The sequence below is a fragment of the Heterocephalus glaber genome, unplaced genomic scaffold (assembly GCF_053883595.1).
Source record: "Heterocephalus glaber isolate CG9 unplaced genomic scaffold, H.glaber_assembly_v1.0 deba00001472, whole genome shotgun sequence".
Classification (NCBI taxonomy): Eukaryota; Metazoa; Chordata; class Mammalia; order Rodentia; family Bathyergidae; genus Heterocephalus; species Heterocephalus glaber.
The window spans coordinates 44851826-44871012 of record NW_028258315.1 but is presented as its reverse complement, the minus strand read 5'-3'; the positions used below and the strand labels follow the sequence as shown (position 1 = coordinate 44871012).

Here is a 19187-nt window from a genome sequence, read left to right as displayed (position 1 = left end):
TTTTAATTCTTTGGGGAAGATCCCCAGCAGTGGAATAGTGGGGTCAAATGGGACTTCCAGTCCTAGTTCTTTGAGGTATCTCCATACTGATTTCCGCAGTGGTTGCACCAGTCTGAACTCCCACCAGCAGTGGAGCAGGGTTCCTCTTTCCCCACAGCCCCGCCAGCATTTGTTATTGGTTGATTTCATGATAGCAGCCATTCTTTCTGGAGTGAAGTGGAATCTCAGCGCTGTTTTCATTTGCATCTCTCGGATGACCAGTGATGTTGAACATTTTTTCATGTATTTATTTGCTATTTCTACTTCTTTGTCTGAGAAATGTCTGTTCATTTCAGATGCCCATTTTCAGATTGGGTCTTTAAATTTGGGAGGTCTGATCTTTTTAAGTTCTTTATAGGTTCGAGATAGTAGACCTTTGTCTGAGGAAGAGCAGGTGAAGATTTTTTCCCACATTGTGGGTTGTCTCTTCACACTGCTGGTGGTTTCTCTTGCTGTGCAGAAGCCTTTTAATAAGAAGAGATCCCATTTGTTGATTGTTTGTGCTAGTTCATGGGCAACTGAGGTTTTGTTCATAAAATCTTTTCCTACACTGATGTCTTCAAGGGTTCTACCTAACCTCTGTTCCAACTGGTTCAGAGTTTCTATTTTAATATTTAGATCTTTAATCCATTTTGATTTTAGTTTAGTACATGGTGAGAGATACAGGTCTAGTTTTAATGTTTGGCAAGTTGAAGCCCAATTTTTCCAGCACCATTTATTAAAGAGGCTATCTTTCCTCCAGTGAGGGTGTTTGGCTCCTTTGTCGAAGATGAGATGGCTGAGTGTGTCTGGCGTTGTTTCTGCATCTTCTAATCTGCTCCACTGGTTCTCAGGTCTGTTTCTTTGCCAGTACCAGGCTGTTTTTAATCACAGTAGCTTTGTAGTAGAGTTGCAGGTTGGGGATTGTGATACCCCCTGCCATGTCTCTGTTACCTAGAATTGATTTTGTTATTCTGGGTCTCTTCTTGTTCCAAATGAATTTTTGGATTGTTTTCTCAAGGTCCATGAAGTATGCTGCTGGGATCTCAATTGGGATTGCATTAAATCTATATAGCAGTTTTGGAAGTATGGCCATTTTCACTATATTAATCCTTCCTACCCAAGAGCAGGGGATTTCTGTCCATTTTCTGATATCATCTTCAATCTCTCTTTTCAGAGTGCCATAGTTTTCAGAGAAGAGGTCTTTGATTTCTTTCAAAGGTTGATTATTAGGTTGATTCCTAGGTATTTCAGTGTTTTGGATGCTCTTGTGAAAGGAATTATTTGCCCTCTTTCTCTCTCAGTGAGTCTGTCTTTTGTGTAGAGGAAAGCTATTGATTTTTGTGTGTTGACCTTGTAACCAGCTACTTGACTGAATTTGGTTATTAAGTCTAGAAGACTTTTGGTGGAGTTCTTGGGGTCTTCTATACAGAGTATCATGTCATCTGCAAACAATGACAATTTGACTTCTTCATTACCTATCTTTATTCCTTTTCTTTCTTTCTCTTATCTAATTGCCGTGGCTAATGTTTCCAGAACTATATTGTATCGCTTCTCTGCCTTTTGGCTAAGATCAAGTGCAGAACTATATTGAACAAGAATGGTGATAGTGGACATCGTTGTCTTGTTCCTGATTTTAGTGTGAAGGATTTCAGTTTTTGACCATTTAGTATGATATTGGCTGTTGGTTTTTCATAGATGGCTTCTATCAGTTTGAGGTAGAGACCATCTATTCCAATTTTTTGTAGGGTTTTTATCATAAATGCATGTTGAATTTTATCAAATGCCTTTTCTGCATCTATGGAGATAATCATATGGTTTTTGTTCTTGGCTCTATTGATATAGTGTATTATATTGATTGATTTGTGTATATTGAACCATCCCTGCATCCCTGGGATGAATCCCACTTGATCAGGGTGTATGATCTTCTTGATGATCTTCTGCATTCTGTTTGCCAGTATCTTATTAAGGATTTTTGCATCTATGTTCATTAGTGAGATTGGCCTATAGTTCTCTTTTTCAGTTGAGTCTTTCTCTGCTTTGGGGATCAAGGTGATGCTTGCTTCCAGGAATGAATTTGGGACTATTGCTTCCCTTCCAATTTCACTGAAGAGTTTAAACAGTAGGGGCAGCAGTTCCTCTCTAAATGTCTTGTACAATTCAGCAGTGAAGCCATCAGGGCCCAGGCTTTTCTTAGTTGATAAGTTTTTAATTACATTTTCAATTTCATTGGTTGATATTGGGTTGTTCAGAATTTTTAGGTCGTCTTCGTTCAACTTTGGTAATTCATATGTATCTAGGAATCTGTCCATTTCTTCTGTGTTGTCCATCTTATTGGCGTATAGGTTCTGGAAGTAGGTATTGATGATCCTCTGGATTTCTGCTGGGTCTGTTGTCATTTCACCCTTTTCATTCCTAATTGCATGGATTTGGGCCTTTTCTTTCCTTTTTCTGATAAGGTTGGCTAAGGGTTTGTCAATTTTGTTGATTCTTTTGAAGAACCAACTCTTGGCTTCATTGATTTTTTGTATCGTTCTCTTAGTCTCCATTGCATTGATTTCTCCTCAATCTTTATAATTTCCTCCCTTGTATGAGCTCTGGGGTTGTCCTGTTCTTCTTATTCTAGAAGCTTGAGGTTCAGCATCAGGTTGTTTAATTGGGTTCGTTCTGTTTTCCTAATATGCGTATTCACTGCTCTGACTTTCCCTCGTAAGACTGCTTTCTGTGTCCCATAGGTTCCGATATGCTGTATTGTCATTGTCATTTAATTGAAGGAACTGTCTGATTTCTTCTTTAATTTCCTCTGTGACCCACTGGTTATTCAGAAGTGTGTAGTTCAATTTCCACATGTTTATGAAATTTTTTGAGTTTCTTTTGCTATGGATCTCCAATTTCATGGCACTATGGTCCGACAATATACAGGGGATAACTTCAATTCTTTTGTACTTACTTAAACATGTTCTATGTGTGAGTATGTGGTCTATTTTGGAGAATGACCCATGCGCAGCTGAGAAGAATGTGTATTCTGATTTTGTGGGGTGGAAAACTCTGTAAACATCTCTTAAGTTCATTTGTTCAAGAGTTCGATTGAGTTCTAGTATTTCCTTATTTATTTTTAGTCTAGTTGATCTATCTATTTGTGACAGTGGGGTGTTGAGGTCCCCCACTACAATTGTATTAGTGCATATATGACTTTTCATGTCTGTTAGTATTTGTTTTATATAGTTGGGTGCACTAGTGTTTGGTGCATAGATATTTATGATTGTCATCTCTTCCTTTTGAATTGCTCCCTTTACAAGGATGTAGTGTCCTTCTTCATCTCTCTTAATCAGTGTTGGTTTGAAATCTACTTGATCTGCCAAGAGGATAGCTACTCCTGCTTTTTTTTCTGTTCCCGTCGCATGGAGTATTGTTTTCCACCCTTGAACTTTCAGTCTATGAGTTTCCTTTTGAATAAAGTGTGTTTCTTGTATGCAGCATCTTGTTGGATTTTGCTTCTTGACCCATTCTGCCAGTCTATTTCTTTTGATTGGTGAATTGAGACCATTAACGTTGATGGTTATAACTGAAACGTATTGGCTTGTCATTGCCATGACTTTTTCTTTTTGTTGGGTTCTCCCTCTTTACATTTAATTTCTTGTTGTGCCAGATGGGTTCATTCTGCTTTGCTTCCTGGGGTTGTGATCCTCAATGGCTGTTCCTAGGATATTTTGTAAAATTCTTTGGAGTGCTGGTTTGGTATTCATGAGGTTCCTAAGGTGCTCTTTGTCATGAAAGTATCTTATTTCTCCATCAATTTTGAAAGATAGTTTTGCAGGGTACATCATCTGGGTTGGAGGCCGTTTTCTTTTAGGGCTTGGAATATATCACTCCAAGCTCTTCTTGCCTTGATGGTTTGTGTTGAGAAGTCTGCTGTGATTCTGATGGGCTTTCCTTTGTATGTGATTTGTTTCTTTTCTCTAACTTCTTGTAGAACTTTGTTCTTCTGTTGGGTTTCTGGAATCTTAACAATTATATGCCTATGTATAGATTTATTTTGATCAAGGCTATTTGGAGTCCTATATACCTCAATTATGTGTATGTCAAGCTCTTTTCCCCTGCTTGGGAAGTTTTCTGCCATTATTTCTGTGAAGAGATTTTTTATGTCATCTGCACTCTCTCCTGTTTCTTCTTTGACTCCAATCAGTCTTATGTTATTCTTCTTTGCATCATCTAGCAGCTGCTGGATTGATTTCTCATGTTCCCTTATAATTTTGAAACAATTTTTCTGTTCCTGGTCACTAATTGCAATCTTATCTTCTATATCTGAAATTCTGTTCTCACATTGGCTCATTCTGCTGTGTAGACTTTCAGTGGAATTTCTCATGTCCTGGAAATCTATTTCCATCTGTTTTATGGATTCCATTTCTTTCCTATGTTGGGATTCCATCATGTTCCTGAGCTCTTCTCTAGATTTTTAATCATGTCTTGCACTAGGAGCACAATTTCTCCTGCTATCTGAGAAATTATTTCTGATTTCATTTTTTCCAGATCCCCTTTTGTTGGCAGTTCAGTGGGTCCAGGTGGTTGAGTATCAGAGTGTTCCATCTCATTTCCCTTTGGGGTTGCTGTAGGTGATCTGGAAGTCTGGTTTTGAGACTTATTTAAGTGTTTTCTCATTTTGACTGGCGGGGAGGCTGTTGGCCCCTGCACGGATTACCTCCTCTGAGCTGGGAGAGGTGGGACAGGGGCTGGGAGCAGTGGTAGAGATGGTGGCCCAAAAGCCCTTTCCTATGGGCTGTGAGCAGCGGGAGGGATGGTTGCTGGGAAGCCCCTTCCTCTGGACCAGGAGCAGTGGGATGGCAGCTCAGAAGCCCCTACCTCTGGGCTGGGAGCGGTGGGAGGGATGGTGGCCCAGAAGCCCCTTCCTCTGGGCCAGGAGCAGTAGGACAGAAGGTGGCCCAAAAGCCCTTTCCTCTGGGCTGGGAGCAGCAGAAGGGATGGTGGCCGGGAAGCCCTTACCTCTGGGCTAGGAGCAGCGGGACTCAGTACTGTGGTCTTGTCATCCAGTGTCCTCTGTGTCTTTGTAGTGTGGAACCAGGTGGCTGTACAGAGAAGTGGGGTGGGGGGGTGGTGTCCAGTGGATTGTTGCTGGGGCGTGGGCTGATTCGGCATGTTCCCTATGACTTGTGACCTCGGTAGGGCGTGTGCAGACCTGCCTGTCTGCAGCAGGCTGATTAGGCGTGTTCCGCGGGACTCGACTATTGTAGTTTTATAGTAAGTCTTAAAATCAGGAAGTTTGAATCTGCTAATTGTTCTTTTTCAAGATTGCTTTTGATATTCTGAATCCCTTCAATTTTCTCATGAATTTAAGAATTAATTGTCAATTTCTGGGGTAGAGATGTAGTTCAGTGATACAGCACTTGCCTAGTATGCATGAGGCCCTGGGTTTGATTCCCAGCACCACAGAAAGAAAAAAGAGGCAATTTCTGCAGGAAAGAGCAGGTAGAATTTTTGTTTTTCTACAGAAGTAGGATACATGAAGTCTTGCTATATTGTTCATGCTGGCCTCACACTCTTGGTTCAAGTGATCCTCCTGTCTCAGCTTCCCAAGCTGCTGAGATTTCAGGGATGTGCTACCACTCCTCACTTTAGCAGAGATTTTGATAAGGATTGCATTGAATCTGTAGATCATTCTGAGGAGTATTACCATGTTAGTTACATGAAGTCTTCCAATCCATGAATACAAAATGTCTTTTCATTCATTTAGGTCTTTAAATTCTTTCATTGATGTGTTACAGTTTTCCAAATATACATCTTATACTTATTGTCAATTTATTTCTAAAATTTTATTTTTAGTATAATAATTTTCTTAATTTCACTTTTTACCATTGCTAGTATATAAGCATACAATTTACTTTTACATATTAATCTTGTATTTTGCAAACTTGATAAACTCACTTATTAACTTTAATGGACTGTTTGTGGGTTCCTTAGGGTTTTTCATATATATAGGATCATGTCACCTATGAGTTGACAGTTTTACTTTTTTCTTTCCAACTTAGGTGTCATATATTGCTTTTTCTTCCCTATTACTCTGGCTAGAATCTCCAGTTGAATGTTGAATAAAAATGGCAAAAACAGGCATTCTTGCCCAGTTTCTGATCTTAGGGACAAATCATTAAGTCTTTTGCCATTATATATAATATTAGCTTCGGGTTTTATATAGGTGGTCTTTGTCATTTTGATGATATTCCTTTCTACTCCTAATCTGTATCATGTTTTTATCAAGAAGGATACTGGAGTTTGTCCAGTGTTTTTTCTGCATCTATTAATGATCCTGTAGGTTTTTCTTTATTGTATTAATGTGATATACTGATTTATTTTTTATGTGTTCAGCCAATCTTGTGTTCCTAGGTTAAATCCTACTTGGTCACAGTATACTGTATAATTCTTTTTATATGATGTTGAATTTGGTTTGCTGGTATTTCATTGAGGAGTCTATGTTTGTATTGAAGATACAGGCCTTTAATTTTCTCTTTCTGTGATGTCTTTGTCTGGTTTTGTTATCAGAGTAATACTGACCTTATGAGATGGGAAGTGTTTCCATCTCCAAAGAGTTTATGAAGGATAAGTATTAATTCTTTAAACATTTGGTATAATTCACCAGTGAAGTTATCTGACCATGAGCTATTTGTTGTGAGAATTTTTTTGATCACTAACTCAATTCCTTTACTTTTTATAGGTCTTTAGTCAATTTTGGGAATTTGTGTCTTTCTAGGAATTTTTCCATTTCATGGAGGCTATCTAATTTGTTGGCTTACAATTATTCATAGTATTCTCTTGTAATCTTTTATTGTTTATTTAGGGTCAGTTTAATTTCCCTCTTTCTCTTCAATTTTTAGTTGTTGTAGCCTTTTCTTTTTGGTCAGTCTAGCTAAAACTTTGCAATTTTGGCAATCTTTTCAAAGACTGCATTATATTTTATTTTATTTGTTTATTAATAAATATAATCATTTTCAAGAAAAATATGATCAAGAAGCTTATGGCCATTATACACTAACTATATTATCAAGAATACAGATACTTCTCAACTGATGATGGGGTTACATCCTGATAAAGCTATAGTAAGTGGAAAATATTAAACTCAGAAATTCATTTAACACACCTAACTTACCAAATGTTACAGCTCACAGGAGCACACTGTAGAGCATTTTCTGTCATCCCCCCTGGGATCACATGGCTGTGGCTTTTGCCACTGCTCAGCATCACACTCAAGAGGAGCATACTGCATACTGTCAGCCAGGGAAAGATCCAAATTTAAAATTCAAAGTATGATTTCCATTAAATAGCTTTCACACCATTGTAAATTTGAAAAATAGTAAGTCACATCATTGTAAGTCAAGGACTGATACTAATATTAATTGAATAAGTTTAAAATTACTTTTCTCAAGACAAGTTTTGAGCAAAAGAATAAGCTTTTCAGTAGATGGATTTTTCTATAGTTTTAGGGAAGCTGAGGCATGCAGCAGTGAGACAGATAGATAATATCCTTTCCCACAGGGGCTTCAATCTTGGTGGTTAAACTTGCATTTGGCATGAGAGAGCACATGCACTGGCAGGGAGATACATGGTTCCCAGGAATCCACAATGGTGTTGCAGAACTCAGTGAGCTATCACTCAGAGAACCACAGCCTACCTGTGCCAGCTTCACCACCACCCAGCCCTTTCTGTGTGCCTATTCCCAGGACCTGAAGCACTAAAAAGCCAGCCAGACTAATGAGCCCCTTGGGGCTCTACAGATGTGGAGGTGGCAGAAGTGGGCCTGAGACAGGATGGAAGAGGGTAAGGTTGGGAATCAGGCCTTTCTCAAAGAGCTGGTGGGCTGGGTATCTCCTTCCTTCTTCTCCCCTCTTGCCTGATACCCTCAAGCTTTAGAGGGCAGGACACGGGGGCAAAAAGGATTCTAAGAGCAATGCTCTGATAGATTAGCAGCCCTATCAATGGCCTTACTGCATCGAACATACAGGAGGCAGAAACACAGAGAGAAACTGAATTCCAGAGGTGGGTCAGATGTACCCTAAGTGGGATGGCCAAACCCTGTTGGTTCAGGGCCAGCTCACCTGATGCAATGGTGACACTTTTTTCCTTGTGCCCCACAGCATTTGAAAACAGGTCCCTGGGCTCCATCTGGCTCAGTGGGGAGAGGAGGAGTCCCCTACAGGTGCTCTATGACCTGGACCAGGTAGGTGGGCACACCTACCTCAGGGATGCCTCCCTGTTTCCCAGGCTAGGGAATCCAGAGCCCCAACTTGCACTTGTTGTCACATGGCTGAATTCCACACAGGGGCATAAAGAAGCTTCACCATCCCCGGCTTTGTCCAGAGTGTGACAAAGACATATCCTGGGGGTAAATTGGGAACCCTAGAGTCTCTACTGACTTCATCCTTCCTCCCATAAGAGCCTGAGGCCACACTGTGGCAGAACTGTTCTGGATGTTGTAGACATAAATGAGAGTAAATAGCCAGGTGTGGTGTGCACACCTGTAACCCTAGCACTCTGGGAGATCACAAGTTCAAGCCCAGCATGGGCAACTTAGTGACTTAGCAAGACCCCATCTGAAAAATAAAAAGTGAAAAGAGCTGGGGATGTAGCTTCATGCAAAGAGCTTAGATTTAATCCCCTGTGCTAGGAAAAAAACAAACAAAACTAAAACAGACCTGAGCCTGCTCCAGATCAATAGGGAGACAGTAATTAAGCTAATCTCCAAATTTTCCTATATGCTACAATAAGGAAATGTGCACAGAATTCCCACCTTGTTATGTTATTCAAAAGCAGATGGACCAGGTAGCCCACTGGTCTGTGTATATAAGTCCTGCTGGGACTATATCATTACCCAACACACACACATAACTGTGCAGATGCTCCTTGATTTATGAAGGGGATATGTTCTGAGAAACATAAGTTGAAAATTTTGTAAGTCTAAAATGCAATGGATGCACCTAATCTCCTGCACATCCTAGCTTAACCACACAGCATTCTGTAGAGTATGGTTGTTTCCTCTCATGAACAGGGCTGACTGGGAGTGGCTCCGCCCAAGATTGGGCACATTGGGGTCAGCTGACAAGGAAGCAGAGGACCTGGCAGATAGGTAGATGGCTGACACTCCCTGCCACAAGAACATGGTAAGTTATCTGGAGGCTGAAAGCAGACCTTGACTGCAGGGCTCTGGAGTACAGCCTTCTTCTAGCACCATGTGGAGCCAGGTGCCTCAGGCCATTCCTGGGTAGAGTCCCTTATGTCCTTCATGGCCAAGGCCAAAGTTGCCATTCACCCCCATGGTGAGACTATGACAAAGTAATGTAGGGAATGTGATGGAGCAGTCAGCACTATGAAAAAGCACAGTGCAAAGCAGGTCTCTCCATCCCAGCCTTGGTTCTCCTCAGGGACAAGCAGATATTTTTGTGTCCTTCCAGACATTTTCTAGTCCTGTAAATAGTGCCAACTGCACTGGTATGGGTTTCATTAACTTTTTCAAAATCTCACCTACATATAAGTGTGTCCTGTGTCTGTCTGTCTCTCTCTGCTTTAACTTTTCATTGTGAAAAAAGCAAACATTTATACACTGACATAAGAAGACGAGCAAAGTCCCCACATTCTTATCACCTGTTTCTACCTAGGGTTGTTTTGAACCAAAATACAGCCTTGTGGATTCTGTGATTATATCAGTAAGTACATCTCTCTAAAGGAAGAATCCCCATACCTAGCCTTGCTGAAACAGTTTCTATTTTCTTTGGTGCCCTTTTAAAATCTAAATATTAAGTCCAGTTCTGCACTTTGGAGTTTTTCCCCTTACTGTATCATGGATACTTTCAGATACTTTTACAAGCATCAGAAACAGGAATATACATACGGATGGGAGCATACATTACCCAATTCCTACTCCACTGATGGCAGATGGTCTCATGCCGGCACGAGCTCTGGGGCTCCACCACCAGGGCCACTGCTCTGGCTTTCTCTGAAGTGGAAATACTCCAAAGGCTTTGTTCTTAACTGATTAATACCTCACCATGAAATTCACTCTTAGGAAATGTCCAAATCAGTTATTTCTTTGTATTTTTACAAGGCTGTGCACCCATCACCATTATCTAATTCTAGAAAAGTTGCATCACCCAAAAGATACCCTTTACCAATTAGGAATCACCCCCTTTTCTCTTTCCCCCAGTCCTTGACAACAATTTATTTACTTTCCGTCTCTATAGATTCACCTACTCTGGTCGTTTCTTATAAGAGAAATCATTTAGCATTTTGCTGTTTGTGTTTGGCTTTTTTTCCCCACAAAATATTGCTTTTGAAATTCATCTATGTTGAAGGACATATCTATTCCTTTTTATGGATGGATAATATTCCACTGTAGGGCTATAAACTATACTATCCATCTATTCATCAGTTGGTGGACATGTGGGTTGTTTCCACTTTTTGAAGCTGCCAAACTACTCTTCTTAGAAGTTGTACCATTTTACAGTCCCACCAGCAATATATGAAGGTTCTACTTTCTCCATGTCCTGACCAATATTTGTCACTGTCCTTTTTGTTCTATCCTGAAGTCTTTTAATACAATTTTAAGAAATAAAACTCCTTTTTTTCAGTACTGGGGATTGAACCCAGGACCTTTGCTTTGAGCTATATCCCTAGTCCTTTTTCGATTTTTTTCCATTAAGTTTATTGGTACATTTTTGGTATACAATACAGTTACATTCATCGTTGGGATCTTGTACCTTTACATGATATATCTTGGTTCTTAATTTTTCCCCATTCCTTTGCCCTTCAACTCCTCCATCCCTCCGTATTTACAAAGACTTTGTTTCCATTTTTTCCTTTTCTCATATTTTTTCTTTTCTCTTCTTTCCTTTCCCCTATCCCTCCCACTTATCCTACTCCTTTAGACGTTTTCTTCTTATTTATAAAGATGTGGTTTTTTAAAAAATAAAGTGGAGTACTACTCAGCCATAAAGAATGAGAAACTAGAGACATTTATAGCTATGTGAATGCACATTGAGGCCATACTCTTAAGTGAAATAAATAGGACACACATGTGTAAACACCTATTTTTATTTTTATTTGAGGCAGTGTCTTGCTAAGTTGCCTAGGCTGGGCTGGAACTTGTGATCTTCTTTCCTCAGCCTCCCAGAATACTTGGATTACACGAATGCAGTTTCCCCCTCTATAAGGAATTAGTTACTATTCTTACACAGCGTCCTACTTTTAGTAAACAGTGCACAGTTTGTTCCAATAGTTACACTGAGCACACTGATGTCATAATATCTGGACTTATTCTGACATTTTCATAATTCATTCTTGTATTCTTCCTGGCATCCCGTGACACATCTAGCACACCTGATTAGTCACATCCTTCACCGTGCTTCTCTGCAAGCTTAGATTCTATTTCCAAATGCAAGTATAGGACAGATCCTTGGGCCCTAAACCACAGTGACTGGTGGCAGCTCTGGGTTCAAATCCAGATGTCCTGCCCAGCCCAGCGCCTGGCAGTGCCTGGGGTGTCACCTCTTCAGAGCAGCAGAGCTGGGGCCAGCAGCTCTGAGGGGAACCCCCGTCTCTTCCCTGTTGCCTGCAGAGTCTGAGCTCACCCCTGGCAGAGGTGCACCGGCAGCGGCGCGACCTCCTGCGCCAAACCTGCAGCCGCCTCACGCGTCGGCAGCACCTGCTACGGCCAGAGGACCTGCGGCATGTGCTGGTGGACGATGCGCACGGCCTGCTTTACTGCTACGTGCCCAAGGTAGCCTGCACCAACTGGAAGCGCGTTCTGCTAGCGCTGAGCGGCCGGGCCCGCAGCGATCCCCGCACCATCCCCGCGCGCCAGGCTCATGCGCCAGGCAGCCTGCCCTCGCTGGCAGACTTTACCCCAGCGGAAATCAACAAGCGTCTGCGCTCCTATTTGACCTTTCTATTTGTGCGCGAGCCTTTCGAGCGCCTGGCGTCTGCCTACCGAAACAAGTTCGCCAGGCCCTACAGCGAGGCCTTCCAGCGGCGCTATGGCACGCGCATAGTGCGGCGCCTGCGCCCCCGCGCAAACCCTGACGCCCTGGCACGCGGCCACGACGTACGCTTTGCAGAATTCCTGGGCTACCTGCTGGATCCGCGCACACGGCGCGACGAGCCCTTTAATGAGCACTGGGAACGAGCACATGCTCTCTGCCATCCATGCCGCTTGCGCTATGACGTCGTGGGCAAGTTCGAAACGCTGACAGAGGATGCTTCCTTCGTCCTGGACTTGGTGGGCGAGCCAGACCTGCGTTTTCCGATGCCGCCACGCCCCAAAGGGGCTGCTCCCAGAGACCAAGCTGCACGCCTCTTCCAGGACATCAGCCCCTTCTACCAGCGGCGCCTCTTTGACCTCTACAAGATGGACTTCCTGCTCTTCAATTACTCAACCCCCTCCTACCTGCGGCTGCGTTAGTGGTAGTGGCATCCCCTAGAGGATTGGAGATCTGGAGTGAAACCGGAGAATGTGCATTTTGGACAGGATATGGATAAGGATATGCTGATGCTCCTGTCAAAGAAACAGCTGTTTGAGAACCCGTGCACACACTGTAGGTGGTAGCCCACCTGGGCACAAGTCATACCTCCCAGGGTTTGGGTACAGACCCTCTCAAGTCACCACGCCTGCCTCTGCCTGTGACATGATGCTTGTTTCTTCTATTCAGGTGGTAGGCAATCCTTAGCTCTTCTGAATGGACAAAGATTTCGTAAACCGTTTTGGGGGACTGTGAAAGGCCAACATTTTGGGAGTCAAGTGTGCCCCTGAACCTGTCCATGATGAGCTAAGCAGAATGGTGATGTCTGGCTCAGTGTGTCCAAGGAGCCAATTTAGCCTCTCCAGTTCATCTATCCTTGCAAGAGCAGACTTGGCCAAGGAGAAAAGTCTTCCCTGCTCAGGTCCTTCCTTGGGTTTCAGTCTTGCAGGATGCCAGATCGTCCTGTGTGCCAGCATGGCCCAGTATGATGCTAAGGTTTTCAGGACCATAGTCAGCTGGGACAGTCATGTTTTACAAATAAATGTTTTTTGACTTTTTGACTCTGGAGTTTCTGCTTTATTATGCCATTTGCTCTGAGAGCATGGAGCTGATAAATCTTGGACAACTCACTGAATCTCTGGGTCTAAGTTTTCCCAGCTGCCAAATGGCATAAGAATGCTAGAGGAGTGTGATCATAAGACCTGGGTTACCTCCACAGCAGCCCATAATTGTGAGGGGCTAGGTATTTGGAGCCATGGGTAAGGTCTGTGCTGTGCTGTGTGTGTGTGTGTGTGTGTGTGTGTGTGTGTGTGTGTGTGTGGTTAAATGGCTCAGTGGTGTCAATTTACTGCCAACCTGGAGAAAATCTAAACTTTGACTCTATCTGGACCAAGGAAGTAAGACCAAAGTAGCTCAGCCAAGTCCTGTGCCTTGTGCTGCTTCCCACCCTTGTGTGAGTGTGTGTGTGTGAATGTGATTGTGTGTGGTGTGTGTGTGTGTGTGTGTGTGTGTGTGTGTTGGGCTACTTGGCAATGAAGATCATCTGTTCTTTTGGCTTCGGGAGAACAAGCAGCCATGGGAGTTCCTTGGGACAAACCAAATGTTCCCTTAGTAACTGTCTGAATACAGTAAGTCCCTGACTTATGAGCAAGTCCCATTCCAGGAGAATATTAGTAAATTGGATTAGTTGGTAGGTTGGACAAAGAGTCTTATATACCTTTGACACAAATATACAGTGTTATTGCTTTGCATTTCCTAGCAGTCCCCTCCACATCATTGCTTTTCCTTTTGCTTCAGGACATCCTGGGCTCTGATTGCACACTGTACTACTGTAAACTATCATATTGTATGGTAAGCACACAGCAGCACAACTGTGACAATGTAGACACATGTACTACTTAAGTAATTTGTTCACATTTATGAGGGTTTGTAATGCGAGGTCTGTTTGTATCTGTGGAAGTTGGCAACTCATGTTCATAAATTGGAGACTTACTGTATATGGTGTCCTTTTCCAGCTTCCTTCGGTTATCAATCAGAATGCCAGAAGTTTGGGAAATACAGGGCAAATTGTTCTTGTGCTTTTAAAAAACAGAAATCAGAAATAACTGAGGAAGCTTGACTGATGAAGCCAAACCCTGCCTGGGCACAGCAGCTCAGTCACATTGGAAAGGACTCCTGGCCCTTGCTTATGCCAGGGTCTTCTTTCTTGGGAACTTGCCTGGGACCTTCAGTATTCCCCTCTTTGAGCCGCTCCAGGGGTATATTCAGGGGCCCTGCAACAATGGATCAGGAGTAGTTGACCCATGAAACCACTGCTGCTGTCAGTGAAGATCTCCCCCAGCCTGGGGTCCCTGTGAAGGGACACAGAAAGCCCAGAGCCATGTACAATTACCAAAGATCCTTGGGGCACAGCCTTATGCTTTGAGCCAAGCTGAAGAGGGTGGATGTGACTGGAGCCTATCACATGCACAGGGCTGACTGTATTAGGAGCTCCTTGGCCCTCACATACCACATTGCAGGTCACACCTCACTGCAGTTCATTCTGTTGTTACACATCTGTTTCAATATCATGCATCTTTGTTCTCAGCTTTCTTGGCTCCCACACAGCCCCTGATGAGACCTGTTTGCTGAAGCTGATACCCAGCTATATTTATTACAATTAAATGTCTCCTTGCTGCTGCTCTGCCATCTTCCCCGTGGTGACATTTTTCACACACACACACACACACACACACACACACCCTTCTGTGGGGTGGCTACTTGACTGTACCCTCATGAATGTCTCCCTCCACACAGGCATTGCAGACAATGATGTCATGCACTTGTGTGTACCTGCTACCACCCAGCCCTATACCCTCTGGTGTCCATGTAGGGGCCACACCCAGGCCTTCAAGGGCGGAAGGGAGCTTGGGCAGTTCTGGAAGCTTCTTTCTCCACATTCTCTTTGTGAATTCTGCCTACTTTGGCTGTCTTCTGTCATGTTTCCTCTCTCACTGTTGCCAGAATTTCTGTGTCCTCACAGATTGCAAGCTGACCATTGCCGTTGAACTGTGTGGTCCTCAACTGGGTCTGTGCATGATTTCAGAAAGACAGAGTCACCAATACACAAAACTGGACAAAGGAGAGTGTTCAAATGGCTTTTAATTTGGCATCCCTTTCAGACTATTGACTGTCTATTAAAAGCATATTTCAACTCCCAAAGGGATGACCAGCATGAACTGAAAAGCACATGACCTTTTAAATTACTTAAAATAGTTTTTTATTTCCTAGTTTTTCAATCTCTAAAAACTGGATACTTTTGGACAGCACCTTGCTCAGTTTGGAAGTGATGTTGGGAAACGGGGTTACAGAAACTTTTGTAAAATAAATTTAAACGTTCTTTTGCTTTTCCTGATTTTCATTGTCAGGAAAATGTTTCTTTTTACCCCCAGTTAGAATGTGAGGTGATTTTTGTTTTCAGTCTGTTTTGTGCCTTTGTCATGCAGGCAGCTTCCTAGGAGGTATATCTCAAGGTTTAAAATTTGCTTAAAGTAAATTCTCAGTGCCTTTCTAACAGCAGTATATCATGCATTATTCAGTTTGTGAATCTCAGCTGACCACATCTTGGGGGCCTTAGCAACTGCTCAGGGTGAAGGCAAAGCAGGTGCTGACTCAGAGTGCTGACTTTTCCAATGATGCTGTAAGGTTTTTGTTTGTTTGTTTTGTTGCATTTTAGCCAGAGGAGCAGGGTTGGTGGAAGATTTGCTCCATGGGTCAACCGGGAAGCCAGACTCCTTCTCTTTTGTTGCTCTTCCATCTCCTCTTCCATGTGGTCTGTGAGAGGGAGCCATTCACTTTTCAGGCATCAGAATATTGAAGGAAAACTATACAAGTGATTGTACTATCCATTTCCCATCCAATCCCACTGGCCAGAACCTAACCATACTGCCATGCCTATCAGCAATGGAGGCTGGGAACAGTAGTCCTACCCCTAATCCATATCCCTTTACATTTCAATTCTCAGAAGAGTACCTTCTTGATCTCTCAAGCACCTGCCACTCTCCTAAGGGCTGCTGCTGACCACCAGGCCTCTGAGTCTGAACATGAGCAAGTCAAGTTAGTGCTACCAGGAGACATGCCTCCTCATGTTGGATGGAAGATGAGGGATCCACATCACCCTGACATATTAATGTGCTTCTTCATTTCTGAGTGCTCATACATGTTGCACTGTATATGGGAAAATGAGGCTCCAGATTGCCTCACCTAGATGCAGGGCAAACATACCCATGTTGCTGTCTGGGATGCTGCATGATCATGTTCAATATTTATGGAATAATTTTTCATAGAAAATATTGTTAAATCATTCCTCTTTTGTCAAATATTTATTTAGGTCACAATTAGTGACGTGGACGTTATTGGCCCCTGTGGCTCATATTTCACCATGAAGCTTCTGGTCCAGAGAGTAGATGGTGATTCTAGTGCAAGTGGTTTACTGAGGGAAGACTCTCAGAAGAAGCAGGTGCAGTGACAGTGTGGAGTAGAAGGAGGCTGAGCAAGGGTGGGTCTCTGCTGGAGTCTGGCTTTAGCCAAAAGTTGGGAGAATAAAGGGAATGGGACCAGGAGTAGGTATAATAGATGACCAGCAAAGGGAATAACTCAAGTGAGCATTGGTGGTACCTCAGAATGAGGTGGTGATGGAGAATGGAGGGAAAGTGGTGAGTTTGAGAGACTCCATTCCATAATAGTTCCTTCAGACACTTGCTCTGGAAGCTCAAATTTTGTTTCAGTGACTATATTCCTGATGCTTAATATTCTACATTTTCCACAATATCACTGTTGTTCATTAATTTTTAGTGTTGAATAGAGTCCAAGATATGGATGAACCAGTATGCCTAAACTTTCACCTGCAGAAAGACATTTTGGTTGTTTCCACATTGGAGCTATAAATAAAGCTGATATAAATGTCTGTGTACACAAAGGAATGAATACAAACCTTCAGTTCTCTGAGATGAAGTGTATCCATGGGTTTTCTCTTCTGTCATCAAAATTTATGTTTCTCATAATTATGTTTTCGTTCTCTGAATGTTATTTTGAATAGTATATTTTATGTGCAGTTCATAATTGTAATAATCTCTGAACATATCTGAATAGTACCTGTATCTATTGAGTCTGATAATTTTTGATTATCTATTCATATTAAATCATAGTGTTATGGTTTGTGTGTAGCTGTCCACCCAAAGCCTCATGTAGTCATAGGCTTTTTCAGAGATGGTTGAATCTAAAGTGTGTTATCCTGGAAATAAGTGTGTATGAGTACTAAATCAGTCCACTATTTGGTTTGGCACTGTCCTAATACTGGAAGTCTGATAAGATAAAAGGGGCAGAAAAATGCTATTAAGTCTTTTGTTGCTTTTGCTACCATGTGAGCACCATGAACTGTTTCTCTTCTGTGATGCCTGTCTACCATGTGCCACTCTACCTTGGAGCCAGGCAATTAAAGCTTTATAAAATGTAAGTTAAATAAATTCTTTCCACTTTAACTTTGGGTGTTGCGTATTTTGTCTCAGGAATGAGAGAAAAGTAACTAAGACATTTAGTGATTAAAAGGTTGTGTGAATTTTGGGGAGATAGAACTCTTCTTTATATCGATACTATAGTAGTTTTATAGCTCTAGTTTCTGAACTCAAAATATACAAAAACTGCAGAATTTTGCTCTAAGTAAATTATAGCTCATTTTTCAGAAATTTTAAAGCAAAGAATGGTAAGGAGCAGAGCACCCCCCAGCACCGAGGAGGAGCCTTCTGGGCCACCATACCACCACCCTGAGTGCCAAGGAGCAGAACTCCCCCAGCACTGAGGAGGTGAGCCAAGGGGAACCAGCAGCACCCCCCCATACCCCCCATTGAAATGAAAAGACACATAAACAAGTCTCAAAAACAGACTTCCAGATCACCTACAGTAACCCCAAAGGAAAATGAGATGGAACACTCTGATACTCAACCACCTGGACTCCCTGAACTGGTAACAAAAGAGGATCTGGAAAAAATGAAATCAGAAATAATTTCTCAGATAACAGCAGAGATTGTGCCCATAGTGCAAGACATGATTGATAAATCTAGAGAGAAAACAGATAAAAATAGTGGGGGTGAGGAACATGATGGAATCCCAACATAGGAAACAAATGGAATCCATAAAATAGATGCAAACAGATTTCCAGGAGATTAAAAACTCCATTGTAAGTTTGTTTTGGTACCAGGGATTGAACGCGGGTCCTTGCCCTTGCACAGCAGACGATGAAACTACTGAGCTAAATCCCCAGCCCTCCATTGTAAGTTTATGCAGCAGGATGAGCCAATGTGAGGACAGAATTTCAGATATAGATGATAAGATTGCAATTAGTGACCAGGAAAAGAAAAATTGCTTAAAAATAGTAAGGGACCATGAGAAATCAATCTAGCAGCTGCTAGAGGATGCAAAGAAGAATAACATAGGACTGATCAGAGTCAAAGAAGAAACAGGAGAGAGTGCAGATGACATTAAAAAAACTGGGAAGTTTCAGGGGAAAAGAACTTGACATACAGATAAGGGAGGCATATAGGACTCCAAATAGCCTTGATCAAAAGAAATCTACACATAGGCATATAATAGTTAAGATTCCAGAAACCCAACAGAACAAAATTTACATGCAGTTAGAGAAAAGGAACAAATCACATACAAAGGAAAGCTCATCAGAATCACAGCAAATTTCTCAGCACAAACCCTCAAGGCAAGAAGAGTTTGGTGTGACATATTCCAAGTCCTAAAGGAAAACAACCTCTGACTCAGATTGATGTGCTCTGCAAAACTATCTTTCAAAAGTGATAGAGAAATAAGATATTTTCATGACAAAGAGCACCTCAGGAACTTTATGAATACCAAACCAGCATTCCAAAAAATTTTAGACAATATCCTAGGAAAAGACAATGAGGATCACAACCCTAGGAAGCCCAGCAGAATGAATCCATTGGGCATGACAAGAAATTAAATGCAAAAAGGGAGACTCCAACAAAAAGAAAAAGTCATGACAATGATAAATCAATACATATCAGTTATAACCATCAATATTAATGGTTTCAATTCATCAATCAAAAGAAATAGACTGGAAGAATGGGTCAAGTAGCAATATCCACCAATATG

The 19187-nt window shown here is 42.1% G+C and overlaps 1 protein-coding gene across 7 annotated transcripts in view; it reads left to right on the top strand.

Moving 5' to 3' along the window:
- Chst13 (carbohydrate sulfotransferase 13) overlaps positions 1-17551 on the top strand; it is a 28550-nt gene extending 10999 nt beyond the window's left edge. For 4 of the 7 annotated variants that reach the window (XM_087181997.1, XM_087181996.1, XM_087181995.1 and 1 more), the window contains 3 exons: positions 8160-8242; positions 9071-9182; positions 11633-17551. In XM_087181997.1, the coding sequence (XP_087038123.1) occupies positions 9153-9182; positions 11633-12475 (873 nt within the window). In that variant the 5' untranslated portion in view covers positions 8160-8242; positions 9071-9152 and the 3' untranslated portion in view covers positions 12476-17551. Of the gene's footprint in view, positions 1-7745; positions 7843-8159; positions 8243-9070; positions 9183-11632 lie in introns of all 7 variants that reach the window. The other 3 variants (XM_021265992.2, XM_087181994.1, XM_021265991.2) reach the window with 3 other exon arrangements.
- Positions 17552-19187: the final 1636 nt, after the last annotated feature.